At 38.0% G+C, this 27,346-nt stretch overlaps 1 protein-coding gene across 9 annotated transcripts in view; it reads left to right on the top strand.

Moving 5' to 3' along the window:
* LOC126299623 (serine/arginine repetitive matrix protein 2-like) overlaps window positions 1-27,346 on the top strand; it is a 160,025-nt gene that overhangs the window by 90,186 nt on the left and 42,493 nt on the right. For all 9 annotated transcript variants that reach the window (XM_049991665.1, XM_049991669.1, XM_049991666.1 and 6 more), the window contains 2 exons: window positions 18,586-18,842; window positions 24,353-24,420. In XM_049991665.1, the coding sequence (XP_049847622.1) occupies window positions 18,586-18,842; window positions 24,353-24,420 (325 nt within the window). The remainder of the gene's footprint in view (window positions 1-18,585; window positions 18,843-24,352; window positions 24,421-27,346) is intronic.

Below are 27,346 nucleotides of genomic sequence, written 5' to 3' on the forward strand. Positions count from 1 at the left end.
ATCAAATATTGAAATGAGAGACAAAATAGTGGTTGAGGGGATTTTGAAAAAATGACTGTTTTGACAAATCTGGATGCACCATTGTAATGTGCATTGAAAACCATAGAACTTTTCTATGAAAAAAGTTTTTTTTATATATTTGTTATCATTTTAGCAGTATTCATTCAGAAATATTAAACTTAACTTTTTTCAAGGGAGTGTTTCAGCCCTTAATGACCATATGAGAACATACACTCCTGGCAATTGAAATAAGAACACTGTGAATTCATTGTCCCAGGAAGGGGAAACTTTATTGACACATTCCTGGGGTCAGATACATCACATGATCACACTGACAGAACCACAGGCACATACACACAGGCAACAGAGCATGCACAATGTCGGCACTAGTACAGTGTATATCCACCTTTCGCAACAATGCAGGCTGCTATTCTCCCATGGAGACGATCGTAGAGGTGCTGGATGTAGTCCTGTGGAACGGCTTGCCATGCCATTTCCACCTGGCGCCTCAGTTGGACCAGCGTTCGTGCTGGACGTGCAGACCGCGTGAGACGACGATTCATCCAGTCCCAAACATGCTCAATGGGGGACAGATCCGGAGATCTTGCTGGCCAGGGTAGTTGACTTACACCTTCTAGAGCACGTTGGGTGGCACGGGATACATGCGGACGTGCATTGTCCTGTTGGAACAGCAAGTTCCCTTGCCGGTCTAGGAATGGTAGAACGATGGGTTCGATGACGGTTTGGATGTACCGTGCACTGTTCAGTGTCCCCTCGATGATCACCAGAGGTGTACGGCCAGTGTAGGAGATCGCTCCCCACACCATGATGCCGGGTGTTGGCCCTGTGTGCCTCGGTCATATGCAGTCCTGATTGTGGCGCTCACCTGCACGGCGCCAAACACGCATACGACCATCATTGGCACCAAGGCAGAAGCGACTCTCATCGCTGAAGACGACACGTCTCCATTCGTCCCTCCATTCACGCCTGTCGCAACACCACTGGAGGCGGGCTGCATGATGTTGGGGCATGAGCGGAAGACGGCCTAACGGTGTGCGGGACCGTAGCCCAGCTTCATGGAGACGGTTGCGAATGGTCCTCGCCGATACCCCAGGAGCAACAGTGTCCCTAATTTGCTGGGAAGTGGTGGTGCGGTCCCCTACGGCACTGCGTAGGATCCTACGGTCTTGGCGTGCATCCGTGCGTCGCTGCAGTCCGGTCCCAGGTCGACAGGCACGTGCACCTTCCACCGACCACTGGCGACAACATCGATGTACTGTGGAGACCTCACGCCCCACGTGTTGAGCAATTCAGCGGTACGTCCATCCTTCCTCCCGGATGCCCACTATACGCCCTCGCTCAAAGTCCGTCAACTGCACATATGGTTCACGTCCACGCTGTCGCGGCATGCTACCAGTGTTAAAGACTGCGATGGAGCTCCGTATGCCACGGCAAACTGGCTGACACTGACGGCGGCGGTGCACAAATGCTGCGCAGCTAGCGCCATTTGACGGCCAACACCGCTGTTCCTGGTGTGTCCACTGTATCGTGCATGTGATCATTGCTTGTACAGCCCTCTCGCAGTGTCCGGAGCAAGTATGGTGGGTCTGACACACCGGTGTCAATGTGTTCTTTTTTCCATTTCCAGGAGTGTATATATAAAAAAAAAGTGTCTTATTATGCTCTATGCTACAACATAGTCAAAGCCAATCATAATCAAAGTGTATCCCTTGGATAGGTTTACTTGTAAGATGTATAATTATGTTAGAACATATTTTTTATCTGTAATTTCTTTGTAATCTTTATTCCACAGCTTCAGTCTCAAGAGAAAATTAGGAAATGCATAATGGTTAATAAAGAATTGTATAACCAACAACCTTCCATATTTCAAAGTAGTGCCAAATCTGAATGGCCGCCTGCATCTACCATGGTTGTATTTCTCCATCACATAATGGGACATAAATATTTGTCAAAGCACTACTTTACCTTGTCTGATTATTAGGATTTGAATCATTGTGAAGTGGTATCAGCCTTTTATTTTTGATAACTATTAATTTCCAGAATGAGATTTTCACTCTGCAGTGGAGTGTGCGCTGATATAAAACTTCCTGGCAGATTAAGACCGAGACTGGAACATTTGCCCTTCTTGGGCAAGTGCTCTACTAACTGAGATATCCAAGCACAACTCATGACCCACCTTCACTGCTTTACCTTCATCAGTATGTCATCTACCTTACAAACTTCATAGGAGATCTGTGAACCTTGCAAGACTAGCACTTCGGGAAAAAATGATATTGCAGAGACATGGCATAGCCAAAGCTTCTGTGAAGTTTGGAAAGTAAGAAATGAGTTACTGGCAGATGTAAACCTGTGAGGATTGCTCATAAGTAATATTTGGGTAGCTCAGTTGGTAGAGCACTTGTCCAGGTCTAGCACACAATTTTAATCTGCCAGGAATTTCATATCAGTGCATCACAGCTGCGGAGTGAAATCTCATTCTGGAAACATCTCCCAGGCTGTAGCTAAGACATGTCTCCACAATATTGTTTCTTCCAGGAGTGCTGCTTGTGCAAGTTTCACATGAGAGTTTGTATAAAGTTTGGAAGGTAGGAGATGAGGTACTGCAGATGCAAAACTGAGGATGGGTCGTGAGTCATGCTTGGGTAGCTCAATTGCTAGAGCACTTACCCATGAAAGGCAAAGGTCCTGAGTTTGAGTCTCAGGTTAGCATACAGTTTTAATCTGCCAGCAAGTTTCAGATATTAATTTATTTGACAGTTTTGTTTATAGGCCTTGTTTTTATCTCTGTAAAACTCCTGTATTACATTCCTAAAGCATTTGACTTTTTCATGCACTTAATCATGCAGATCTGACAGCATTGCATGACACAGAACACCAAATGACATTAGCTTATCAGTAAGCTGTGTCACCTTGAAAAATTACGATGTATTCTACATCTGTATCTATATTCTGCAATCCACGGTATGGTGCATGGCAGAGGGTACCCTGTACCACTATATGCTGCTACATGAGCACTAATTTTTTGTATCTTATCTTGGTAGCCTGATGGCAGTAGAATTGTTTGGCAGTGAGCTTCAAATGCCAGTTCTCTAAACTTTATCAATAGTGTTTCTCGAAGAGAACATTGTCTTCCCTCCAGGGATTCCCATTTGAGTTCCCAAAGCATCTCTGTATCACGTGAACCTACTGGTAACAAATCTAGCAGCCTGCCTCTGAATTGCTTCAGTGTCTTCCTTCAATCCAACCTGGTATGGATCTCAAACACTCGAGCATTACCCAAGAATAGGTCGCACCAGCATCCTATATGCAGTCTCCTTTACAGGTGAACTACTCTTTCCTAAAATTCTCCCAATAAACCAAAGTCAACCATTCGCCTTCCCTATCACAGTTCTCACATGCTCGTTCCATTTTATATAATTTTGCAACATTACACCAAGATATTTAAATGACTTGACTGCATCAAAGAGGACACTAACAATACTTTATGTGAACCTTAGAGGTTTGATATTCCTACTCATCTGCATCAACTTACAGTTTTCCACATTTAGGGCAAGCTGCAATTCATCGCACCAACTGAAAATTTTATCTAAGTCATCTTGTATCCTCCTACAGTCACTCAACTTCAACACCTTACCATACACCATAGCATCATCAGCAAACAAACACAGATTGCCACCCAACTTCTCTGCCAAATCATTTATGTCTATGGGGAACAGCAGTAGTCCTATCACACAGCCCTGGAGCACTCCTGATGATGCCCTTGTCTCTGATGAACATTCGCCAATGTGGACAACATGTTGTTGTGGTCTTCAGGCCAGAGACTGGTTTGATGCAGCTCTCCATGCTACTGTATCCTGTGCAAGTCTCTTCATCTCCGAGTAACTACTGCAAACCTACATCCTTCGGAATCTGCTTAGTTTATTCACCTCTTGGCCTCCCTCTGCTATTTTTACCCTCCATCCTTCCCTCCAATACTAAATTGGTGGTCCCCTGATGCCTCAGAATGTGTCCTACCAACTGATCCCTTTTTCTAGTCAAGTTGTGTTACAAATTCCTCTTGTATTCAGTACCTCCTCATTAGTTACATGATCTACCCATCTAATCTTCAGCATTCTTCTGTGGTACGACATTTCAAAAGCTTCTATTCTCTTCTTGTCTAAATTGTTTTATTATCCATGTTTCACTTCCACACATGGCCACACTCCATACAAATACGTCCAGAAAAGACTCCGGACAGTTAAAACTATACTGGATGTTAACAGAATTCTCTTCTTCAGAAACTCTCTCCCTGCCATCACCAGTCTACATTTTATATTTTCTCTACCTCAACCATCATCAGTTATTTTGCTGCCCAAATAGCAAAACTCATCTACTACTTTAAGTGTCTCATTTCCTAATCCTTCAGCATCACCTGATTTAATTCGACTACGTTCCATTATCGTCGTTTTGCTTTAGTTGATGTTCATCTTATATCCTCCTTTCAAGACACTGTCCATTTCTTTCGACTGCTCTTCCAAGTCCTTAGCTGTCTCTGATAGAATTACAGTGTCATTGGCAAACCTCAAGGTTTTTATTTCTTCTCCCTGGATTTTAATTCCTACTCCAAATTTCTCGTTGGTTTCCTTTACTGCATGCTCATTATACAGATTGAATAACATCGGGGATAGGCTACAACCCTGTCTCACTCCCTTCTCAACCACTGTTTCCCTTTCGTGCCTCTCGACTCCTATAACTGCTGTCTGGTTTCTGTACAAATTGTAAATAGCCTTACCCTACCTATATTTTACTCCTGCCACCTCCAGAATTTGAAAAAGAGTACTCCAGTCAACATTGTCAAAGGCTTTCTCTAACTCTACAAATGCTATAAATGTACATTTGCCTTTCCTTAACCTACCTTCTAAGATAAGTCATAGGGTCAGGATTGATTCGCGTGTTCCTACATTTCTATGGAGTCCAAACTGATCTTCCTCGAAGTCAGCTTCTACCAGTTTTTCCATTTATCTGTTTATATTTTGCAACCGTGACTTATTAAACTGATAGTTTGGTAATTTTCACACCTGTCAGCCTCTCCTTTGGAATTGGAATTATTATATTCTTCTTGAAGTCTGATGTTATTTTGCCTGGCTCATACATCTTGCTCACCAGATGGAAGAGTTTTGTTGTGGCTGGTCTCCCAAGGCTCTCAGTAGTTCTAATGGAATGCTGTCTGCTTCTGGGGCCTTGTTTCAACTTAGATCTTTCAGTGATCTGTCAAACTTTTCCCGCAGTATTGTATTTCTCATCTCATCTCATCTTAATCTACGTCTTCTTCCATTTCCATAATATCACCCTTGTATAGACCCTCAGTATACCCCTTCCACCTTTCCACTTTCCTTCTTTGCTTACGACTGGTTTTTCATCTGAACTTTTGATATTCATACAGGTGGTTCTCTTTTCTCCAAAGGTCTCTGTAGGTGGCATTTATCTCGCCCCTAGTGATATATGCTTCTACATTCTTACATTTGTCCTCTAGCCATTCCTGCTGACCCAATTTGCACTTCCTGTCGATCTCATTTTTTGAGATGTTTGTATTCCTTTTCCTGCTTTATTTACTGCATTTTTATACTTTCTCCTTTCATCAATTAAATTCACTCTCTCTTGTGTTACCCTAGGATTTCTACTAGCCTTCAATTTTTTACCTACTTGATCCTCTACTGCCTTCACTATTCCATCTCTCAAAGCTACCATCTCTTCTTCTACTGCATTCGTTTCTCCTGTTCTCGTCAATCGTACCCTAATGCTCCCTTTGAAACTCTCTACAACCTCTGGTTCTTTCAGGTTATCCATGTCCCATCTCCTGAAATTCCTACCTTTTTGCAGTTTCTTCAGTTTTAATCTGCCATTCATAACCAGTAAATTGTGGTCAGAGTCCACATCTGCCCCTGGAAATGTCTTAAAATCTAAAGCCTGGTTCCTAAATCTCTGTCTTACCATTACATAATCAATGTGAAACTTTACGGTGTTTCCAGGTCTATTCCACGTATACAACTTTCTCTCATGATTCGTAAACAAAGTGTCAGTGATGATTAAGGTATGCTCAATACAAAATTCTACCAGGCAGCTTCCTCTTTCATTCCTTAGCCCCAGTCCATATTCAGCTACTACTTTACCTTCTCTTCCTTTTCCTACTACTGAATTATAGTCCCCCATGACTATTAAATTTTCATCTCCCTTAACTATCTGAATAATTTCTTTTATCTCATCGTACAGTTCTTCAATCACTTCATCATCTACAGAGCTAGTTGGCATATAAACTTGGACTACTGTGGTAGGTGTGGGCTTCGTGTCTACCTTGATTGCAGGATCTTCAACTGCCACACCAGACTCATCAACAAGGAACCAAATGGAAGCCTTAATCCCACTTAGTGATTTTACATAAGACCAAAATTTCCTCTGGTTCTCTGCCAGGTCACGGTGGTAGTTGTTGTACACATCATGCATAGCTCTTTTCACACACACCTGAATCTCTACTAACCTTCACTTGTCGACATGTGTGTGTTCCTTTTTGAAACAAGAGTGCAAGACCCTCTGCTTCCTCAGCATCACTTGAATTTTGTTATTAAACCATGGCGAGCCTTTTTCATCTTTATTCCACTTACTAGGCACAAAACTCTCCAGACAAGATTTACAATCTGCTTAAACTTTGTCCATAATTCCTCTACATCCATCTTATTGCAACTAATTGGTGTCAATTTACTTTCTTAAGTGAGATGTTTATAACTACTTATCTGCTCTATCTAGCAGATAGCACAACACTCTCCTAGCCTTCTCGACTGATTTATTAACTTTTGTAATTACAGTTTTTCTAATGACATTATGATCGTTAATCCCTGTTTCTATTCTGACATTGTTGATAAGATCCAGCCTATTTGTAGCTACGAGGTCTAAGATATTTCCATTTTGTGTGGGGTGCCGAGCTAGCTGCTCAAGACATTACCATAAAACATTAAAGTATTTTGCATGTCTGTCTGTCTGTCTGTCTGTCTGTCTGTCTGTATCCCCCTGCAATGAATCCATAGACATCCCAATCTATACTAGGTAGGTTAAAGTCACCTCCAACAAGTATTGCATGATCTGGGTATTTACACACTATTGACCCTAGACTTTCCTTGGACGACTCTAGAACTGTCACAGCAGAATCGGCTGGCTGATAAAAACATCCAACACTTAACTTAGTTTCACTACACCTGTTATATACGACCAGATAATTTCACTGTCACACTCAACTTTGATCTCACTAGAGACAGTACTTTTGTCGGTTGCAATGAACACTCCCCTCTCCAATGGCCTCTAATTTGTCTCTTCAATAAATTTTCCACAACTCGCTAAATATCCCAGAGCTTTCCACTTCGGGTTTCAGCCAGCTCTTGGTCCCAAGAATAATTTGAGCATGAGAACTTTCCTGGAGGGCAGTAAATTCAGGAACTTTATTACAGATACATAAAATTATGACAGTCAAAGTGTCTTTATTCTGAGCATTGTTTGACTTCCCTTGCTACATATTGATTGGCGAGTGTGCATCAGAGCACCTCAAACAATTGCCCAGCATAAAAAACCCTGATGTGCACTCAACAAGTACTCTGCTACCCGAGTACCTGCTTCCTTTGTGTAGTGCACTCCTGATGTATCAGGTGGAGTCCTACAAATTCCCACATGATAACACAGGTCTAGAAATTTGCAGCCAAGACTGTCACAGAGTCGACGAAGCCTTTGGTAGACACCCTCCACTTGGCTCCAAATCAAAGGACCCTGATCAACTCTGGGAACAACACTGCAAATTGCAAGCTGTGCTTGGACTCTGCATGTGAGGCCAGCAGTCTTAACTATTTCTGCCAGCCACCTTTATGAACTGAGGATCACCTCAGAACCCATGCGATAGGCGTCGTTGGTGCTGATGTGGGACACAACTTGCAGACGATAGCTTCCTGCATGCTCAATAGTCACAGGCAAGACTGCCTCCACATCTTGGCTGTGGCCACGCTAGCAGCCATATCGAGTGCACATTGGTTTTCTTTCCAGCCCTGAATGCTATGTGCCTAAGGGGTTCCATAATGCGCCTAACATAGGTACTCCCAATTACTAGTAAACCCCCACACCTGTGTGCCTGCTCAGACCCTTCTGAATGAGTGGCATCCTGTCCACTCACATGGTGAATGGGCAAGGCCAGGCAGCCAGTTCCACATTGGCCCTCCACCTCGAGTGATGTGGATGCATTACCACCCACCACTCACCCTCGTGTGAGTGCAGATCCAGTGTGTTGGGTGTACTAGGAGGTGCTTTGGAAGCAGAACTGGTGGGCAAAACAAGGGACACCTGAGGTGTCTCATACAACTTGCCAGATTCTCTGCCACTGCTACATCCTGAGGTGGTAGCCTGAAGTTGACTGAACCAGCTCCTCCTGCATCTGCACACCGCATGAACACATCCTAACCATCCTAGCAAGACTAACAGAAGTAGTAAACTATAAAAGCAACAGAATTCCTTATATGCAACTTGCTACCCTCCTGATGTGTCACTAATAAATGCTGGTGCATTACTGGGCTATGTAGCTGGTTGATCAGTGAGCAACTACTGTGCTACAGACCGAAGTGCAAGATTAAACCTCTTAAACAGAAAAACACACATGAAATTTAATAAATATACTGTGTGGAAAACACAGAAAAGAATAAACACTTAACTTGCCACTCTGTACTTGTATATCAGTTGAGATCTGGAGCCTTATTGACTGGCTTACTAAACAAATGAATGGTTGCTTTCAAAACAAAACAAAATTATAGTGTTTTGTCATGTATTTCTAATTTTCTTATTCCTGTAGAAACAAAAAAAAAAAAAAATCCATATATCCGGGTGTCTACTGATCATGAAAGTTATGAAATTGAGTAAAATATATATATATATATATATATATATATATATATATATATATATAAAGTCTTTTTTATCTGTAGCTTTTATGTCCATCTGTGCAAGCCATGTTATCACAGCCTTTGCTGCTGCAGTTTGGAACCTTGAGGGGCAGATGTTCAGGGATAAATTAGCAGGTGTGGCTTTGTTAACATAAAGCTATATAAGGTGTATACACCTAATGGAAATGACATGTAAATTATAGCACCACCCAAGACAGTGCTACCATCTAATGTGTTCCTTGATGACTATCAGTTTGAACAGCTGTTTCTTTAATTCTATTCAGCCCCTCTTCTGTTTAAATCTCTTAATCTGTGTCATTATTAGAAAGCCATTTCTTTAAAGGTTCTTAATAATAGAATTTAAAACTATTGCATTATTAATCTTGTTTTAAATGTGGTATGGACTGTCAGAGTAAAAGCAGTTGTATCTGTTGTTTGAGCTTTTTAAAGTTTGGTTTCCTTATGCCAAATGAGTTTTTAGAGTATTACTCAATACAAATAACATAAGAATATTAATTTACTTTTGACGTTAGTGCCAGTGGAATTTCATGTGTAAAAACACACGAAATAGGAAAGAGACATATAATGCTCGTTCATTCCTTAACTTCAGAGCAACAGTGTAAGTTGCATTTTGCTGCAGAAAAAGCATTGCCAGCACAATCACAAGTTTCTTCTGAAACGAATTTTAATAACAGTAATGAATTGCCATAACTGGCCCCTGCTAATACTTCCAGAACTTCAAATGAAAAAGATTCCAAAACAAACTCATTGAAACATTTTTTAGTTACTGATGAGGTAATAAAATCTGAAATTATATGGGTTATGAATAAAGTCATGTCTCATTCTACAGTACTAACTTCTGGAAACAAAACATTCATATTCTAAATTATATTCCCTGGCATTAGGATTGCTAAAAAATGGAGTTACACAAGAATAAGATGTTATGTTTAATTACTTATGAACTTGCCCTCTTGTTTCCACCGAGCGAGGTGGCGCAGTGGTAAGGCACTGAACTCACATTCCAGAGGATGACGGTTCAATCACGCGTCCGGCCATCCTGATTTAGGTTTTCCGTGATTTCCCTAAATCACTCCAGGCAAATGCCGGGATAGTTCCTCTGAAAGGGCACGGCCGACTTCCTTCCCCATCCTTCCCTACACCGATGAGACTGATGACCACACTGTCTGGTCTCCTTCCCCAAAACCAACCAACAAAACAACCTTGTTTCCAGCATCACTTAACTAACAATGTCAGGGAAATGTGTCTCATATGAGAGTTTAAACAAAGTTGTTGAAAAGGGATAAATGGATTTCATGGTTATGTTTCTGAGATGGAACATATTCTGTCAGTGTCTACAAGATACTTAACATCTATATTTTTGAATTCTGCAACATCTTCTGATTTACATAAAATTCTGTATGGTTTGTATTTTTCACCCGAGAATGTAACTTCAAGTTTCAATGGATGGGCCAAATGTGAACTTTTGAGATGTTTCACAGTTTGCAAGAATTTCTAATCAGTGGAGAAGATAATCAACCATGAATGTTTTATTGTGGCACTTCTTCACATCACAGAGTGAACAACAGCCAAAATAAAACATTGAGAACTGCTCCTAATAAAAGTAGTTGGAATATTCATGAATTACTTAGGGCTACCTGATACTTTATGAAGGATTTTTCTCCAAGGAGGGTAACCTTCTCAAACATCACTGAATTTTTACAAGTTTCCTTTCAAATTTTCTTGTATAAGCTGTGTTGGAAATATTAAAGTCGTGAAAAGACCTCTTGAATTTATTCCACATTTGAAGAATGATTTTGCTCAAGTATGCGGGAGATTCAAATATAAAAGGTAATTGTGCTATTGTACTGTGCAAGCAGTTCCAAACGAGATGGTGGTGTGGGGATCTGGTCAGTGTGTAAGGGAGAGGGAAACAGCTTGGTTTGCTGCTGCACTCTGTTCTGGCCTCAATACAGCTATGAGTGAACAAGAGGTTCCTTCATCTGTTGTGCAATGTTTTATCATAAAGATTTTAACCCATGAAGGGGTTAAACTCTTGGAGATTTTAACTTGTTTAAAGGCACAGTTTGTGGATGCTACATAGTTCTAAAACTGAGTGTTTATTTGGGCCAGACAATATAAAGGTGGCTGAGAAAGTGTAGAAAATGAAGGTCATGCTTGATGCCCAAGGTTAAGTCTTTCAGATGACATCTTCTGAGCTGGTTGGTTGGTTGATTTGGGGGAGGGGACCAAACAGGGAGGTCATTGGTTCCATCGTATTGGGTAAGGACAGGGAAAGTAGTTGGCCGTGCCCTGTCAAAGGAACCTTTCCAGCATTTGCCTGAAGCTATTTTGGGAAACCATGGAAAACCTAAATCAGGATTGCCAGATACAGGTTTGAACCATTGTCCTCTGAATGTGCCACCTCACTCAGTCATCTACGCTGTTTGAGAGCTTAGTGAAGGTGATCACCAGTGTACAGTTGAAGAAATTGCAGCGGAAGTGGATATCAGCATTAGGACTGCTCATACAATTATCAGTCAACAACTGGGCTTTAGAAAAATTAGTGCTTGATGGGTTCCAGAGTTGTTAACACTTTGGAGACCATCCATTTAGAAGAATATCAAGCCTAGAAAGTGGCCATTTATGCTGTTATTTGAAGCGTTACTGCCACATATGTATTTGATGTATCCTGAAGAATTATACATACTGAAAACGGACCAACCTTCAAGATTTATTTTTCATATTTAGTTCTTTGACAGCTTACAAATTTTAAAATAATGACAACAGAAAGTGTAGCTATCCTCTTAAGAAAATAGTGCGAGGCAAGTTACTGAGCAATTTATCCATCTTGAGCTTCCAAAATATTTTGCTCATTCAACAAACATAACATAGTTGTAGCAGAATTAGAGCAAACTGTGAAACCAATGGAATTACATCAGTGTGATTATATTGGGTCAGCCATTCACAACAGCAGCTGTTACATTTGCTAATTTTTTAAAAAATAATTCTAGTAAATGACAACAGAGTGCAACACAAGTCAAGGGACCAGTAGTGAGATGTCTGTACAATGTTCTTGTATGAAATCAGTCCAATTTTTGAGTGATAGGTGACTCACCTGTTGAGAAAATCATGGCTGGCCTGTACTTGGGTGTGTTGTTTCAAACACAAAGTTGTGGCCCAAGCTATGCTTGTACTTGGTCTCCAAAGTGTTAATGGAACAACAAAAACAGGTCAGGTTGAAGATCTCTGAGAGCCTTATGAACTGATTCTGGTAAGAAGGGGAGGATTTTCTTAAGCACATCGTCACATGGGATGAGACGTGGGTCCATCATTAAACTGCAGAATCCAAAATGGCAAGGAGGAGTGGTGAATAAAGGATGAAGCCTGCCCAGTGAAGACCAAAACTTACCTCTCAGCTGAAATCAGCTGAAAAGTTATTGAGACTGTGTGCTTTGACAACAGAGGAGAGTTACTCAATAACTTTCTTCGTTACAACTTACTACTACCAGTCATTAAAGTCACCTACCAAAACAAAAGATCAGGAATGTACGTCAGAGATGTCATCCTTTTCCATGAAAATGCTAAGCCCCAGCAAGCAAATTTGACAAGGGACAAATTGGAGGACATGCACTGGGAAACCTCAACCAGCTTCTCTACAGCTCCCTCCCCCCCTCCCCCCCCCTCTCCATGTGTGTAATTAGCTTATGTTGCAACCTCGTGCTTTTTATGAACAAGGAATATTCAAGCATCCAAATCACTGGCAAAAATATGTAGAGCATGTCAGAAGCTTTGTAGAAAAAAATTGAAGGTGTCAGTTGTCTAAATAATTCATTGGTAAAGAAAAAATTCTGTTAGTGTCTGAAACACCTTCATATATGAAAGACCACCAGAAACTAGAAACTTTGAAAAAAAATAAACATCATTTAGAAGACCAACTACTTCATGCAACTCGAGAAGTTTTTAACTAAGTATTAGCTAAATGACTCTCTCCCCTTTTTGCACCAAGATGCTGAAATGGCAGGGAGCTTGGATCTGTGAGTGGTAAGGTGCTGAGCGTTAAGAAGATACTCATTTTCAACACTCTTTTTTTTGCCATGGGCAGATTTAAGATGAACGATATTTATTAGTCTCACGGGCCAAATTTAACACAATGGTAAAAAATTAAGCTTGAGGGAACACCACAGTAAGTCACCAAAATCTTAAATTACTATCCTTTGGATGATTCAGAGAACTCCTTTTTTAAAATTTATGACAAAGCAAAGCCTCTGCCACTTAGTAAACATTAGAAAATCACCCCAGGTGTACTAAGTGCATTTAACAATTACTTTGGCTACTTGAAAATCAATGTTACAGTGACCACAATATGAATAAAACTTCAAGCTTTTAAAAAGAAACTTTAAATATACAATATATAATGTCCACATTGCCTAAAAATCTGAAAGGGAGCAATGGCAAAAATCAACAAGTGTAAGCAGTTGTCCACAAGAGAAACCAGGGACAAATTCAAAGCAAAATAAAGGGGCTGAAATACATTGATTAGCCAATGCGTCTTGAGCTACACCCACATCCCAAATGGTTCCTTGATTCAGTAAAGATTCTAAAACAGACACTTAGAGTATACATTAAATTTACATAACAGACAAATTGTAAACAGAACATGTGCTTCCAACCATAACAGAGAAAATCTGTGCAAACAACTGAGTCTGTTCGGTCTGCAAGAACTTTGGTTAACAGAATAAAATTTACATAACAAAATAAGTTACAATATGCACGAGTCTTTTACTTCTGACTGAGGAACCCAAAGAAAATAACGTAGCCTGTTTGATGCACAGGTACTTAAAGTTTACAAGCAGTGAAAAATATTAAATATACCTAAACCAACAAAATATATGCACAAGTGGCACAGAAAAAAGGAAATCTCTTTTTTACAATTGAATCAATGTAAAATGTGGACACATCCTTATTTCCTGGATGCTAATCCAGGTTGAGGACATTGGCCAAAATAGTGGCAGTAGTATAAGCAAGGCCATCTTAATGGTAAGAAAACCAAACAAAACTCAGTAACAATAGCACAGTGATTTTCATGAACTGTAATGGGCACTTTATTGCACACAAGACCTGGAACTCACCATTTATTCCAGTGTCAGGCCAGGGTGAATTAAGAATGGTGTATGTGGCCATGTCCACCAACCAAGGGAGCAAGAAACAGGCCCAGTTGAGCTCCAAAGTATAACCTGCTACCACAATAGCAGAGGGAAGTAGCGACTCTCCAATAAACGTAGGCACATTCCCCAACGTCTGCCATCTAAACATGGTGAGCGGACCTGCATGGTTAAGAAGTTCAGGCCATGATGGAGAGAGACTGCTTCACTGACAGTCAACCTCCAGCAGACCACCACTTAAATCCCACCCAAGGTGCAGCCAGGCCACCACATGCTGGGATGCCAGAGGAGCCATAGCTAGGCAATGGATCCAAAAGAACCTTCAAGATTGAAAGAATCAATATGATTGTCCATGCATGGCTCAGATTTGTTCAATTGAATGTATAGTATTCATAAAGAAAACTTATGGAAATGGCAACAAATGCTAGCCATTGATGCTAACAAAGCATGTAATTGTTAAACAACTTTTTGTGTAGATACTGGATTGGGTGTCACTGTTGCTAGTAAGAACTACACGGAAAAAGGATACCCTTATTTTGAGAAATAAGTGCACAGGTATTTTGGAAAGTCTGTGTGAAAAAATTGCTGAGAATAGTCCTTTGAAATTAAAGATTGTCAAAGGTGGCTCCTGTTCATCATCTGAAATTATGCCGAGCTCGGCTCATGTTCATCGTCTGAAATTATGTAGAGCTCCAGTTTGAGAAATTCCTCAGTGACAATTGCACTGGAAGTTTTTGTGAATATTGTGAAAAGCAACTGAAACAATTCAATCCTAAGGAGGACAGACTTGATCACTTTCTGATGAATTAACTGCAAAGTTTGAACCATGAACTTCTTCAAGTTTATATAGAAGCTGTTATGCATGTTTCATGGACATGCTGCAGTTGAAGGAGACATTTATATTAACAGATAAGTTTTACTGGAAAACCTACAACAAGATGCAATTGTTTCAGAAAGAAGTGTTTACAATGCGATACAATAGTTAGGCAGTTTAGTTAATTGTGAGCAACAACTGAATGTGTATGTCTCAAAATCGATGATACTAGCTGTGAAAAATGGTTCATCAAAAAGGGTACAAGCCTTAAGAAAGAAGGAATCTGATGCAAATGAAGCAAACACTCTTAAAAGAAGAACAATTCAAGAAATAAAAGAGCTCAAAGAAAAAACGATAATTACAGAAAAGACAAAGAAAGAACCTCTATTTTTAGGTATTGTAATTTCAAGTTTAGTTAAGAAACTTAAACTCTGAATATTTTACTGTGAAACTTAACATTTGACATTTTTTTTTCTTTTATAATTGTTGTATTGTCATAAGGAAAATTAGAAGTTTTCACTATAAGACCGTGTTTAAACAATTTGTATTTTTCATTATGTAACAATAATATATATCTGAAAGTAATCATACCCCATCCTAGGTGATAGGTGAATGTTTTTATAGAATTTGATGAATGATATATTGCAAGTCATACATAGTCACATTGACATTGAGTTTAAGGGATATAGGAATTATTACTACATTCAGCTGTCATTTCAACCAGCTTTCAGGTTCATTAAAACATATTTTTTTCATTTTGCCATGGACATTTTCAAGAGATCATGAATTTAACTAAAGAGGTAATGAAAAAGCCATGAAGAAGTCATAAATTTGATCCTGTGAAAATCAGTAGATAACACTGTGTATGCATTGTAAATTGCCAAAACATAATTCACTGGCTATGTTACACACTGAACCATAGTCTCTCTAAGTTGGAAAATTAGAGTAAGCTACCTATCATAAAACTGTGCATAATTTCATAGGTTATTGTGTTAGGCCATTGTGTTTTATCATGTGGAAACAGTAAACCTATTAAGTATAAATACCAAAGAGAATTGTTAATGCTGATTTTTCAATAACTTTATTTTTCTTTGATTGAACAAATTAACAAATTGTGAATTTGGGTGTTCTATTGATGATAGTAGTTTGTCAAATCACTTAATGTAGATGTCAGAACTTAGTGTGTGGTATTTTGCACTCTACTAGCTGTTGTTGATCTCCACTAGTACATATCTGTACTAATGAAACAGTTGTCAATGGTCTCTAGATATCGCTTTGATCTCATTGTAGGGGTGCCAAGCCAAGTATGTTTTTACACATTTAGTTTGGAATAACATTATTTTCTTAAGACTATTCACACATTCATCATTTTAATTATTCTTTGTCTTATTTATGTCTGACTCTTTTTGATTGTTTAGATATTGTACTTTCTTATTTGCATCTATTGCCTCTCATTTCTCTCTTTATTACTGCCGTACTTATCTTCGTTAGTTTCTATACCCTTTAGCAAAATCAATAGCCTCTTTGGGATTGGATTTTGCCTCTTATCTCATGAACAAGTTCGCTTCTTCCTGAACCATTGATTTGCCGCTTTCCCATACATCTGTAGTGAGTCACTGATGATCTGTATATTCAATGCCACATTTCTGTAACTTCTGTTTTCAATTATCACTTTAAAATCAAAAGAAATTACTACTTTCAAAAGTTTGAGATTTGTCATCTTTATAAGCTTTCACCTTTTCTAAGTCCATAAAAAGTTCCTGCATTTGAATTCTTGTAATGATTATGAGGGACGGAATTTGGTCTAGTAGGAGGACTTCTGACTCGGCTAGAGTGTTGTGTACATATGAAGATAGCTACATGTAAAGTTCTGCACAAAGACAGAATACTTTGCGGTGATGCTAGTGTGCTGTCTCAGTCACATGCAACACACCTCTGGCTGTTTTGTATCCTGACACTGACAATGCTTGGATATTTGTCACAGGGAATATTGTTGCTACTTCCAGCTCTTTCCAAACATTTATGTATGTGAAACACTAGCATTTATTAATGTAACATTTGTTTTGTTTGTTTTATACCACCAATAATCAACACCACAGTGGCAAAAGGGCCAGCCATATAGAGCATGGGAAGAACAATTCTTTAACTGCCTCTGTGTGTATGCTGTAATTGATGTAATCTTGTCCTCATAATACCTATATAATTTATGTAATGATAAATATATCTGAAAATAGCTATTCTTATCGTGGTTTAGAGCTGAATGTGTGTATAGAATTTGATGAATAATATACTGGATGTCATACTTAGCCTCACTATTCATATTGACATACAGTTTAAGTGATACATGAATTATTATGTACAGTTTTCATCAGCTATGCCTCCAGTGAACATTTCAAACATTTGCCAATTTCTTAGTGCTGACATGAAACTAACTGTTAAACATTTAACTTGTCCTATTTGCACACACTGCAGATGGATGTGAAAGAATGATGCTATTTGGTTTGTGTGTCATGTGGTACTCTGTCTCTTGCTACTGTATACTATCTGACCTCTCACCTCCTCATAGGTACAGTACTACAATATGTGCTAAATTTAATCTGAAGTGTACAGTCAAGTCTCTTTCATTTAATTTGCTTGCCAGTAGAATATGCATTCCAAGTGTCTCCTGGAGCTTCAGCAGCCAAAAAATTCCAAATAGTGTGATAGTTCTCTGTGTTGACAAGTACAAAGGTTTGGTCAAATGGATCTGTGTACTGTACAATAACTGTGTGTATCATTCTCAAACCAAACAAAATAATTTTATTGCTATTTGATTTTGTTGGTCTTTAAACAGTGTGAAACAAAATCTGCAGCATGAAAGTTCACACTTTTCATTCAAGTCTTATGGCAATATGAAGCCAAATGAGTTTGCTACCTGTACTTCCAGTGAACATTTCGAACAATTCCCAATTTATTAGTAATTGTGCACTTCTTATGCACCACAAAGCCTTACATCATCAGTGCTGCCCCTTTTATATACAGAGCACTATATTCTCTTTATCTCTTCACAGAATGCAAAAATTTGATATGAAGTTTTTTTTTTTTTTTTTTTTTTTTTTTTTTTTTTTTTTTAAAAAGGTTATTTAGTAGTCTCTTAGAAACATGGAACACATTTGCTTTGAGAGCTGCATAGAAGCATTATTTAAATTTTCATAAAATGATCAACCACCAGATGCTGCTAGGTATTAATGCAGTGTTTCTAAATGTCTGAATATTATAGTCCATTACCATTGAGATGCTGTAAGAAAATCCTTTAAATACGGCAAGTTAAATAAGTATACTGTTTATGCAAAACATAAATTTAAAGCTTTGATCTTGATGGAGGCAGCAAAGGCACACACTAGTGCATGGGACACTCGAAGTTTTGCTGCATGAGCTGTATCAGTACTTGGGGCTCTTTCGTGTTAATGCTGGTCTTGGGAAAGGGAGGGAGTTGGGGGGGCGGGGGGGGGGGGGGGGGGGTTGTAATACATTTCCTGAGTAATGGATGTGGAATTGTAGTTCTGTCTATTCTAATTTCTATGATACATATAGTATGGTGAAAACATATTAATAATAATAATAAATAAGAGTAACACTAAATGTGCCTGGTAAATTTTTCTAGATTCACCTGGTGAAGAAAGTAAGGTGATAAAAGTTACATCAGGTGGATCGGGCAAGAGGAAGAAAAGATCAGACTCTCGGAAAAATTCGTCTAGAAAGTCCAGCCGCAGAGAAAACAGAAATAAAGTGGAGCAGTTGGGAGAGCAGTGTAGCCCATCAAAAACAGAATCAGCAGATGAAAGCATGGAGCATACTGATATAACAGACGGTGACCTCAGGGCAGAGCTAAGTCGAAGACGAGCAGAAAGATTACTTAAGGTGAGGAAGTTGCTTACTTCTTGCTTTTAACATTACAAAATTCGTATTTTTTTCCTAAATATGTCAAGAGTTGTCCATTTAGTAAAGCTTAACATTGTAGGCAATGTTTTCACTGCAGGAAGTTCCTTTTGTTCAAAATTCTGGTTTTGTTTGCAAATGGAATGTTTTAATTGACTAGGCTATCCATTCGTTATTCTGAGTGAAACCAGTCTGTAGCACTTTCATTAGTTCAGCTAAAACAGTGGTATACAATTGGGATACACATATCTCGGAAGGGTTCCAGGGGATATGTGAAGACATCTCTGGGGTTACACCAAATTTAAAATAAGCATTATACATGTGCATATAAATATGTACTTCTTTTCACTATTTAAAACTGATTAATATATTGTTGTGGATTAAGTTGTTCCAGATGCAATTAACACACACCTAATTAAGCTGATGTGTTGTTGGGAATACAAAGTTGAGCATAAAAGTTCCCTCCAAATCAATTGAAGAGGAAAGGAACATTGCCAAATTGTAGTGATGGTTTAAATTACATATTACTGAAAAAGTGTGATGACATCACTAATTAAACATTATTTGAATCTAGCCGTTAAACATTTATTCAGCCATTCACATGTGTGAAAGGTGAATACATTATGCAGAATATTATGTCACCCTGTACAAACGTACAAACCATACCTGTGCACACAAACCTGTTTCAATTTTATTGCCTTTGAAAAGTAGCAGGTAATATTTCATGGGTGTGAAGTAGTAGTGTTCACATGTATACATGGGTGCTTCAACTTCACAGTTAAGCCTCTCTCTAGCTGTCACTGTAAACAGGCTGTAACCGCTTATGCACCCTTCTGGACTGCTAGGAGTGACAATTGGAGTCCATAGTGCATTCAGTTCTGAGCGGAAATATTTGGTCATTTTGGCATTGTTAAACCATTATTCTTGACTGGACTCTGTTATTTTGTGTCATCACTGTGTGTCATCACTGTTGGACTCTGTTATTGTGTGTCATCACTGTTATTGTCTCTCCAATATTTAGTTTCTATTGAGATACGTTGGGTATCAATGCTGAAACGCTCAGCTGTGTGGTAATGGAAGAAATATGACTGGGTACAAAGGAATCCTCAAGATTTGAGTGTGGTATACAGTATCTGCAAGGATGATTTATATTCCAAATCTACAGTAATTAAAGAAATTAAAAGTAAATTAGTGAATGACGTTAAAGATTTCTCACGGAAAAAAGTACTTCAGACACATGACACTACATACAGCATTTAATTAAAGAGAATTGTCTGTGATGGGCCAGGAAGAGAGAGAGAGAGAGAGAGAGAGAGAGAGAGAGAGAGAGAGAGAGAGAGAGAGCTTCAATACATTTAAATAGAAATATTATCCATGTATTTAAAACCAACCAAAAATCCACATTTAATGCCAGAAATACAAAAAATTTGTAATACTTAAGTAAATGTATACACTATTTGAAACTACCTCATTTGTACAACTATAAATGCATCTAGTATAAGTTAGCAACCCTAGTCATGGTTCATGTATAATCAGGAGGGCTGGAAAAGCAACCAAGTGAAATCACTGAGTGGAAAACATTCGTGTAGCTAATCTGATTACAGAGACTAGCTTCATTCAGTGATTTCATTAAAATGAAAAAGATGATTGAACAAAAATGGTCAAATGGCCAACTGCTAATCAAAACTAAGTAGTTCTCCCATCACTACTGGTATGAAGTACAGTATACAGAACAATGGCTGGTCCCATTTCTTCCCTATCTCAACTCTGTTTAAATAAAGCTAGTAATTACTGTGAAGTGCCTGAATGCATTAATTTTTCTTTTCTCATAGACACCTGCTGTAAGGAAAATATTTGTTTTCATCACTCAATAGGAACTTCACATTTTTGGGTCAGTTGTAGAGATTAGAGAAGGAACTGTTGTATAGCTTGCAAATATACATTATTCAGAAATAATCAGATGAACTGTGCAGAGGGACTGTTTTAAAATGGTGTCTCTATAATAAGTATTTCATTTCAACAAATTAATCTCCCAATTTATAAAAGTAGTCTGTAATATAACATCAAACACTGTCTTGATTTTTCTCCTTTGCTGGTCACCTTTGTAAAAATTACATATGCTTAGCAGCATTTAATTAATAATATGTGACATGTATAGTATTGTTTGTGTGTTTAAAATTCATGTGTGTATGCCCTGCATTTTTTTGCTCCCTTGTGACAGCTGCATCTGCTCATTCAGTAATTTGTGTGTTAGGCAGAAAGGACTGTACAAATCACTGTTATAAGTGTTTCCTTGTGTGGCACAACTTAAAAGCTTCAAAATTTTTTGAAATGTGTGCAACAGCTATATTTTCGACAATGCATTTGATTCAGTGTATTCTTGCTATGTGATGCATTTCTGGGTAAGTTCTGAAATGTCGGATTAGACTATTTCTGTGTAAGATGTATACAACTCATTAGGTGCACCAGTTTTATTCTCACTACACAGTCAGAATTCAGTCGATATTCACCTTTGTTTTCTGGGGTATGAGACATGCTGCTCATTAGTGCTCAGAGAATCATCAGCATCTCATTTTAAATTTTCAGTAATCTGGTTATGTATAGGCAGACTGATGAAAACTGCATATTAACTAGTAAGTGCTTGATTTGATTAATTTCTGAGTAGTTGACCTATGTGCTCTGGATTTGACAGTATTGTATTTATACATTTTTTCCTTTATTGTCTTACCAATACAGAGTCTACCTACAGGCCTTATTTCTTTGGTATTTACAGTTATTGTTGTAAGTTATTGTGCATCATTTGTGTTAAAGTTTGATTTCCTATTCTACTGTGCTGGTAAGATTGATGTTTGCTGTGTAAAGTAAAACCTGTATTAATGAACCTGTTTTTAATTGATATTTCCATTGATGCTAGTGAAAGTACCATAAGAACAGTATTACAGAAACTCATAATTAATAAACCGTGCTTTAAGAAAAGTTTGCTTTTGAGGACTGACTATGAAATGTTCTGCAAAATTAAAATCTGCTTTCACAAACAAAGTTTCCAGATGGTTTGCGACTGTTTCTTCCTTTTTTCATTTCTTTAAAGTGATGATGAATTAGTGATAGAGTAAACAGCAGTAATTTTCAAGTAATTCTTTTGGTTTGTGAGTAGATTATAGAACCCCTAAAATAATTTTGTGGAATGAGATATTGAAACATTCCAGTGGTTCTACAGAAAGAGAGAACCCAAGAAATCAGGCTGATGCCTGGGACTGAATTGCTTACTGAATGAATCAGTTCAAAGGACCTTTTAGTATCTTGTATGTAGTTTTCAGGGGGGAAGGTGTGGCTGTGGATATGTAAAATGTGGAATAGTAGAAGGAAAATGCTTTGCTATACTTACTAAAAATCTACATTTAGTACAGGTGAAATTGGGGTCATTTACAATTGATGGTGTTTATTAGAATGTAAGAACCCTAAACAGATGTAGCAGGAAGAAAGATTGTACTTACTACTGACTGGTGCATTCCACATTCAAACATAACCTTATTCCTCAGGAACATTAATGTTGTGTTTCATCTTTCTCATGCACAAGCTTTTGGTCCTGGGAACTATATTTTATCTTTCAGTGTGGATGAGCCACTTCTGGCCTGTGGTAACCTCCGTGAGGGATAACTTCTGTCAGCACACTACACTCAAGTAAAGAAATAAACCACTACCACCACCATGTCATTTATTTTCTTCTTTTTTAAATTATTTTGTAAAAAATTTTTCTTCAAGAATGCTTCCTTCAAGACTTCAGTCTGAGATTTTGCATATTACTTGCAAGTAAAATCCATATCAGTTTCATGAAAAATGTATAGTACTAACATATATTTCCGAATTTGCCAACAAGAAGTTATTTTTATGTTAAGCTATATTTTAGGTTCCAGAACAGGGTGAGTTTGTGATTAATGAATATGTATATGGCCTAAAATCATTCAAATTGTAGTTCAAGATTACTCCTTAGGTAGAGGAAAGCTAATCAGCTAAAGTCCCATTGAAGAAAAAATGTGTTGGCCCAAGGAGACTGATAAAAAGAGCTTTTACTGTAATGGTTTTTTTGTGCTGTGTGGTTATGTGCAGATGCTGCACTGTCAGTCAATATCACTATGCATACTTTTTGACATACTTTGTCTACTGTGTGTGTGTGTGTGTGTGTGTGTGTGTGTGTGTGTGTGTGTGTTGTGTGGTCATTATTATTATTATTATTATTATTATTATTGTGGACTTACAGTTTGTGTAATAATTGTTTGAGAGTGTTTCATGAGTGATGTAACATGCTGCTGTTCCTAGCAAAATTTATTGCCGTAGCATTCCAAGTTATCCAAGAGGTTTTAATAAAAATAATATAAAATTACAGATTTCATTTTCTCAGTAGTTATAGGAGGTACTCTTTCTACTTTCTATTACAATATTTGCCTCTGTTTTATTTAAAATCAAACATCCTTGTAGACAAAAATATATTTTCTCCGTGTGCTAGAACTTATATGTATTACCAAAGTACAACTGCTAGAGTGATGTCTAGGTAAGAAGGTAGATAGCAGGGAAATGTACAGTGCCAATGAGCAGTGTTCCATGGGATGCCTCAGCCGATAATATCATTCTGCCACATCCGTCTATAATGTGTGATTTGAGGTGCACATAAAAACACTTAACATTGAATATCATGTTAATGTAGTTATGTTGGTGGTGTTAAGCCATTGTAGTATTGATTATGGATAATGTAAAGCAAACACAACTGGTATTACATTAACACACAATAGCATGTATACATATTTTTGAGATATACAGTTATCTTTGTAAACAGAATGAGATTTTCACTCTGCAGTGGAGTGTGCGCTGATATGAAAATTCCTGGCAGATTAAAACTGTGTGCAGGACCGAGACTCGAACTCGGGACCTTTGCCTTTTGCGGGCAAGTGCACTACCATCTGAGTTAGCCAAGCATGACCCACGCTCCATCCTCTCAGCTTTACTTCTGCCAGTAACTTGTCTCCTACCTTCCAAACATTACAGAAGCTCTCTTACAAACCTTGCACAACTAGCACTCCTGAAAGAAAGTATATTGCGGAGACATGGCTTAGCCACAGTCTTGGGGATGTTTCCAGAATGACAGTGAAAATCTCATTCTGGAAACATCCCCAGGCTGTTGCTAAGCCATGTCTCCGCAATATACTTTCTTTTGGGAGTGCTAGTAGTGCAAGGTTTCCAGGAGAGCTTCGGTAATGTTTGGAAGGTAGGAGACAAGGTACTGGCAGAAGTAAAGCTGTGAGGACAGGGCGTGAGTTGGGCTTGGGTAACTCAGATAGTAGAGCACTTGCCCACAAAAGGCAAAGGTCCCAAGTTTGAGTCTTGGTCCGGCGTGCAGTTTTAATCTTCTAGGAAGTTTCATCATTGTAAACAGTTATATTAACATTGTATTTAAGTCACAGCATTTATTTTTCACTGAAGTCCACTGAATGTTTCAGGCAGGATCATTACATACTGCACTCCCTACAAGGTTACTGCAATCTGCATTTCGGGGACTTGTTAGCGGGTGAGTAAACCTCTTCATTCTCTGCCAGGAAAATTGTGAACCTGCTTTCACATTTGGAGACAATTGTGGAAATTGTTTCTAAGATATATCTCCTGGTTAATATCTATAAAATTACTGGATATCAGAGTGTTAAAAATTTGGTGATTTCAGATTTCAATGAAAGTGTGCTTTATAACAAAAATGTTTGCAAATTTACTTGGGTGTGAGACTCATACTTGTGCACTTCTCCAGGAAGTTGTAATTTCTGATAAATGCTTATAGTGTAATTTTCTGTGGCAACTAATTGATAAGCAGAATAAATTTATGGAGAACATTAACACATTTCAAAGAGCATTAGTGATTGCCATGCATGTGCTGTTCATTAGTTTCTTAAACATACACTGGTAGCTGTTGTTTTTAAAAGTAAATCAACCCTAAAAAATTATCTATATCAAATGAGCCTATGACCATTTCCCATGTATTTATGGCTGTCACTAAACAACATAATATATGTTTATGAATTGAACTTGTTATTTGGTTATTGTATTTAATCTCATCTTGATCATTTTCATATTAGCTTTTTTCAGTAATAGCTATAAGAAAATTAATTTTCTGATTTTACTTGCACACACTTCATCATAATTACATTCTTAAAAAAACATATTTGTCCTTTGCATGCTGCAAAGTATTTCTTCTGTGAGTGTATCACTTTCATAAAATAAAGAAAAACTACCTTCACTCACAAATTGTAATTTTAATCCAATGCATGATCCATTTTGAACTCTGGGGGCTCATCTTCAGGTGCTTGACAACCTACACCTTTTTTTCCAAATTTAAGTCATCTCTGGTCCTAGTAAAATTACAATTATATATTATAAATTAGCACATTGTTAACTTACTGTTTCCAGTAGTGGATACATGTTTTTGAAGCACAGTATAAGTAAACATGTTTATGTAGGTATACACACATTCCATTTTACAGCACATTTGTAAACATGAGTTAAACAGATCAAAGAATTTCAAATGTAAAGATGCTGCATTTCTATAAATAAACAGACACTATTATTTCAAAGAAGATACAAATCTATTACATTTATTACATTATTAATTATATAGAGATATTGTTTGTAAATCAAATGTTTGTGAGTATGTCAAGTGTGGCTGTTTGTTATCAAATAGTTTCCCTGTTAAATGTGTGTGCCTTTGAGGAAAAATACTTTTAAAATTACTGAAAAAACTGTGGCTGCTGAACTCTGCCAGTTCATTCAAGATGTTTTCAGAAGATTTTTCCTTGTGTAACATTATTTCTAATTGTTCTAGCAGATGAAGATTTTTTAACATGGTTTTGTGTGTGGCGTAGAGTTTGCTATTGGGGATGTCACTTTGTCTGTACCTGTTAAGGTACATATGGTTAGCTATTGTGGTTAAGTCTAAAAGCATCAGTGTGTTCCTTGTAGCATGTATGGAATGTTTTTCCTGTTTTGCATATGTAAAATGCAGGGCAACACCTACATCGTAATACTAACTTCTAATGTGTTTTCTAATTGGTGTGTGTGTTTTCTGTGTGAGGTAAGTTTTTAGAGTTCCATGGATCCATGTGTAAACAATTCACATGATATAGAAATAATCAAGTTTTACAAATTATTGTTTAGCACATGATTACATTGAATTTATGACACGAAAGATAAAAAATATAGATGAGTAACAGAAACTTTGAGAAGTTTAATGTAGAGTTACCATTCACTCTTTGTTAGAAATACACACACACACACACACACACACACACACACACACACACACACACACACACACACACACACACACACACACACACATTAAGTTATGCTGAACATAGACAAGGGATCATATTGTGCATTGTGACTAAGAAATTTATCTATACTATAATAATATCCATTTGGAAGTAACTGCCTTAGGTTTTCTTGAAACTTGGTTGTGTTTCCAACCAGATCTTTAACCTGTGATTGTAGGGGATTAAAAGTCTTCACACCACTGTACAAAACCTATTCTGTGCCATACTCTGTTGTTTTTTTTAAGTGGCTATCAAGTTTCCTCTGGGTGTTGTAGTTCTGGAAGGAACTATTGGTTTTGAGCAAGTCGCTGTTCTTAGTAACAAAACATATCAGGGGAAAAATAGATTGCACAGCTGGTGCAAAATTTTGAAGATTTCTAAACAGATTTCTGAATGAGTGCCTAGGATAGACTCCACTCGTAATTCTTATGGCTCACTTCTGTACGTAGAACACACTTTTTTTTGCTAATGTTTGTTTTTTTCCCCAAGAATACTATGCCATATGTTATAAGTAATGACAATAACCAAAGTATGATCTCCCTACTGTGAGATATAACTCTTGAGGCAAATATTGCTTTGCTTCATCCACAGGTTGTGGAAATGGAAGTGTCACTTCAGTTTGCTGTCTATATCCACACCCAAAATCCTGGAGGTCTCAACCTTCGAGTCTTGGGCTGATCCATTTTTAGATTTATTTTGTCTGCAACATTAGTATTAGAGGAGAAATGAAAATAATTTGTCTTTTTTTAGATTGACTGAAAGACCATTAATTTAAAATCCATTTACCACATCTGCAGGTGTCTTCTTTACTATCTCACTTAACATGTTTCCTGAAGGGTTTGGTGTCATGAGCAAATATTGTGACCTTTCCATGTTCTACATGTAGTGGGAAATCATTTACAAATCTTAGAGTGGTGACACCATACTGAGCCCTGGGGCACCCCAATGGCAATGGAGGCCCAGTCTGAAGATACATTGCCAGAGTGAATTCCTTCCATGATTACCTTCTGATTTCTACTATACAGGAAAGATTCGAGTCATTTGGCTACTGTTCCATTCATTCCTAAGGTTTTGGCTTTGTTCTGGAGAATACTGTACCTAACACTGTCAAAAGCTTTTGACAGGTCACAAAATATT

The sequence above is a fragment of the Schistocerca gregaria genome, chromosome X (genome assembly GCF_023897955.1).
Source record: "Schistocerca gregaria isolate iqSchGreg1 chromosome X, iqSchGreg1.2, whole genome shotgun sequence".
Taxonomy (NCBI): domain Eukaryota; kingdom Metazoa; phylum Arthropoda; class Insecta; order Orthoptera; family Acrididae; genus Schistocerca; species Schistocerca gregaria.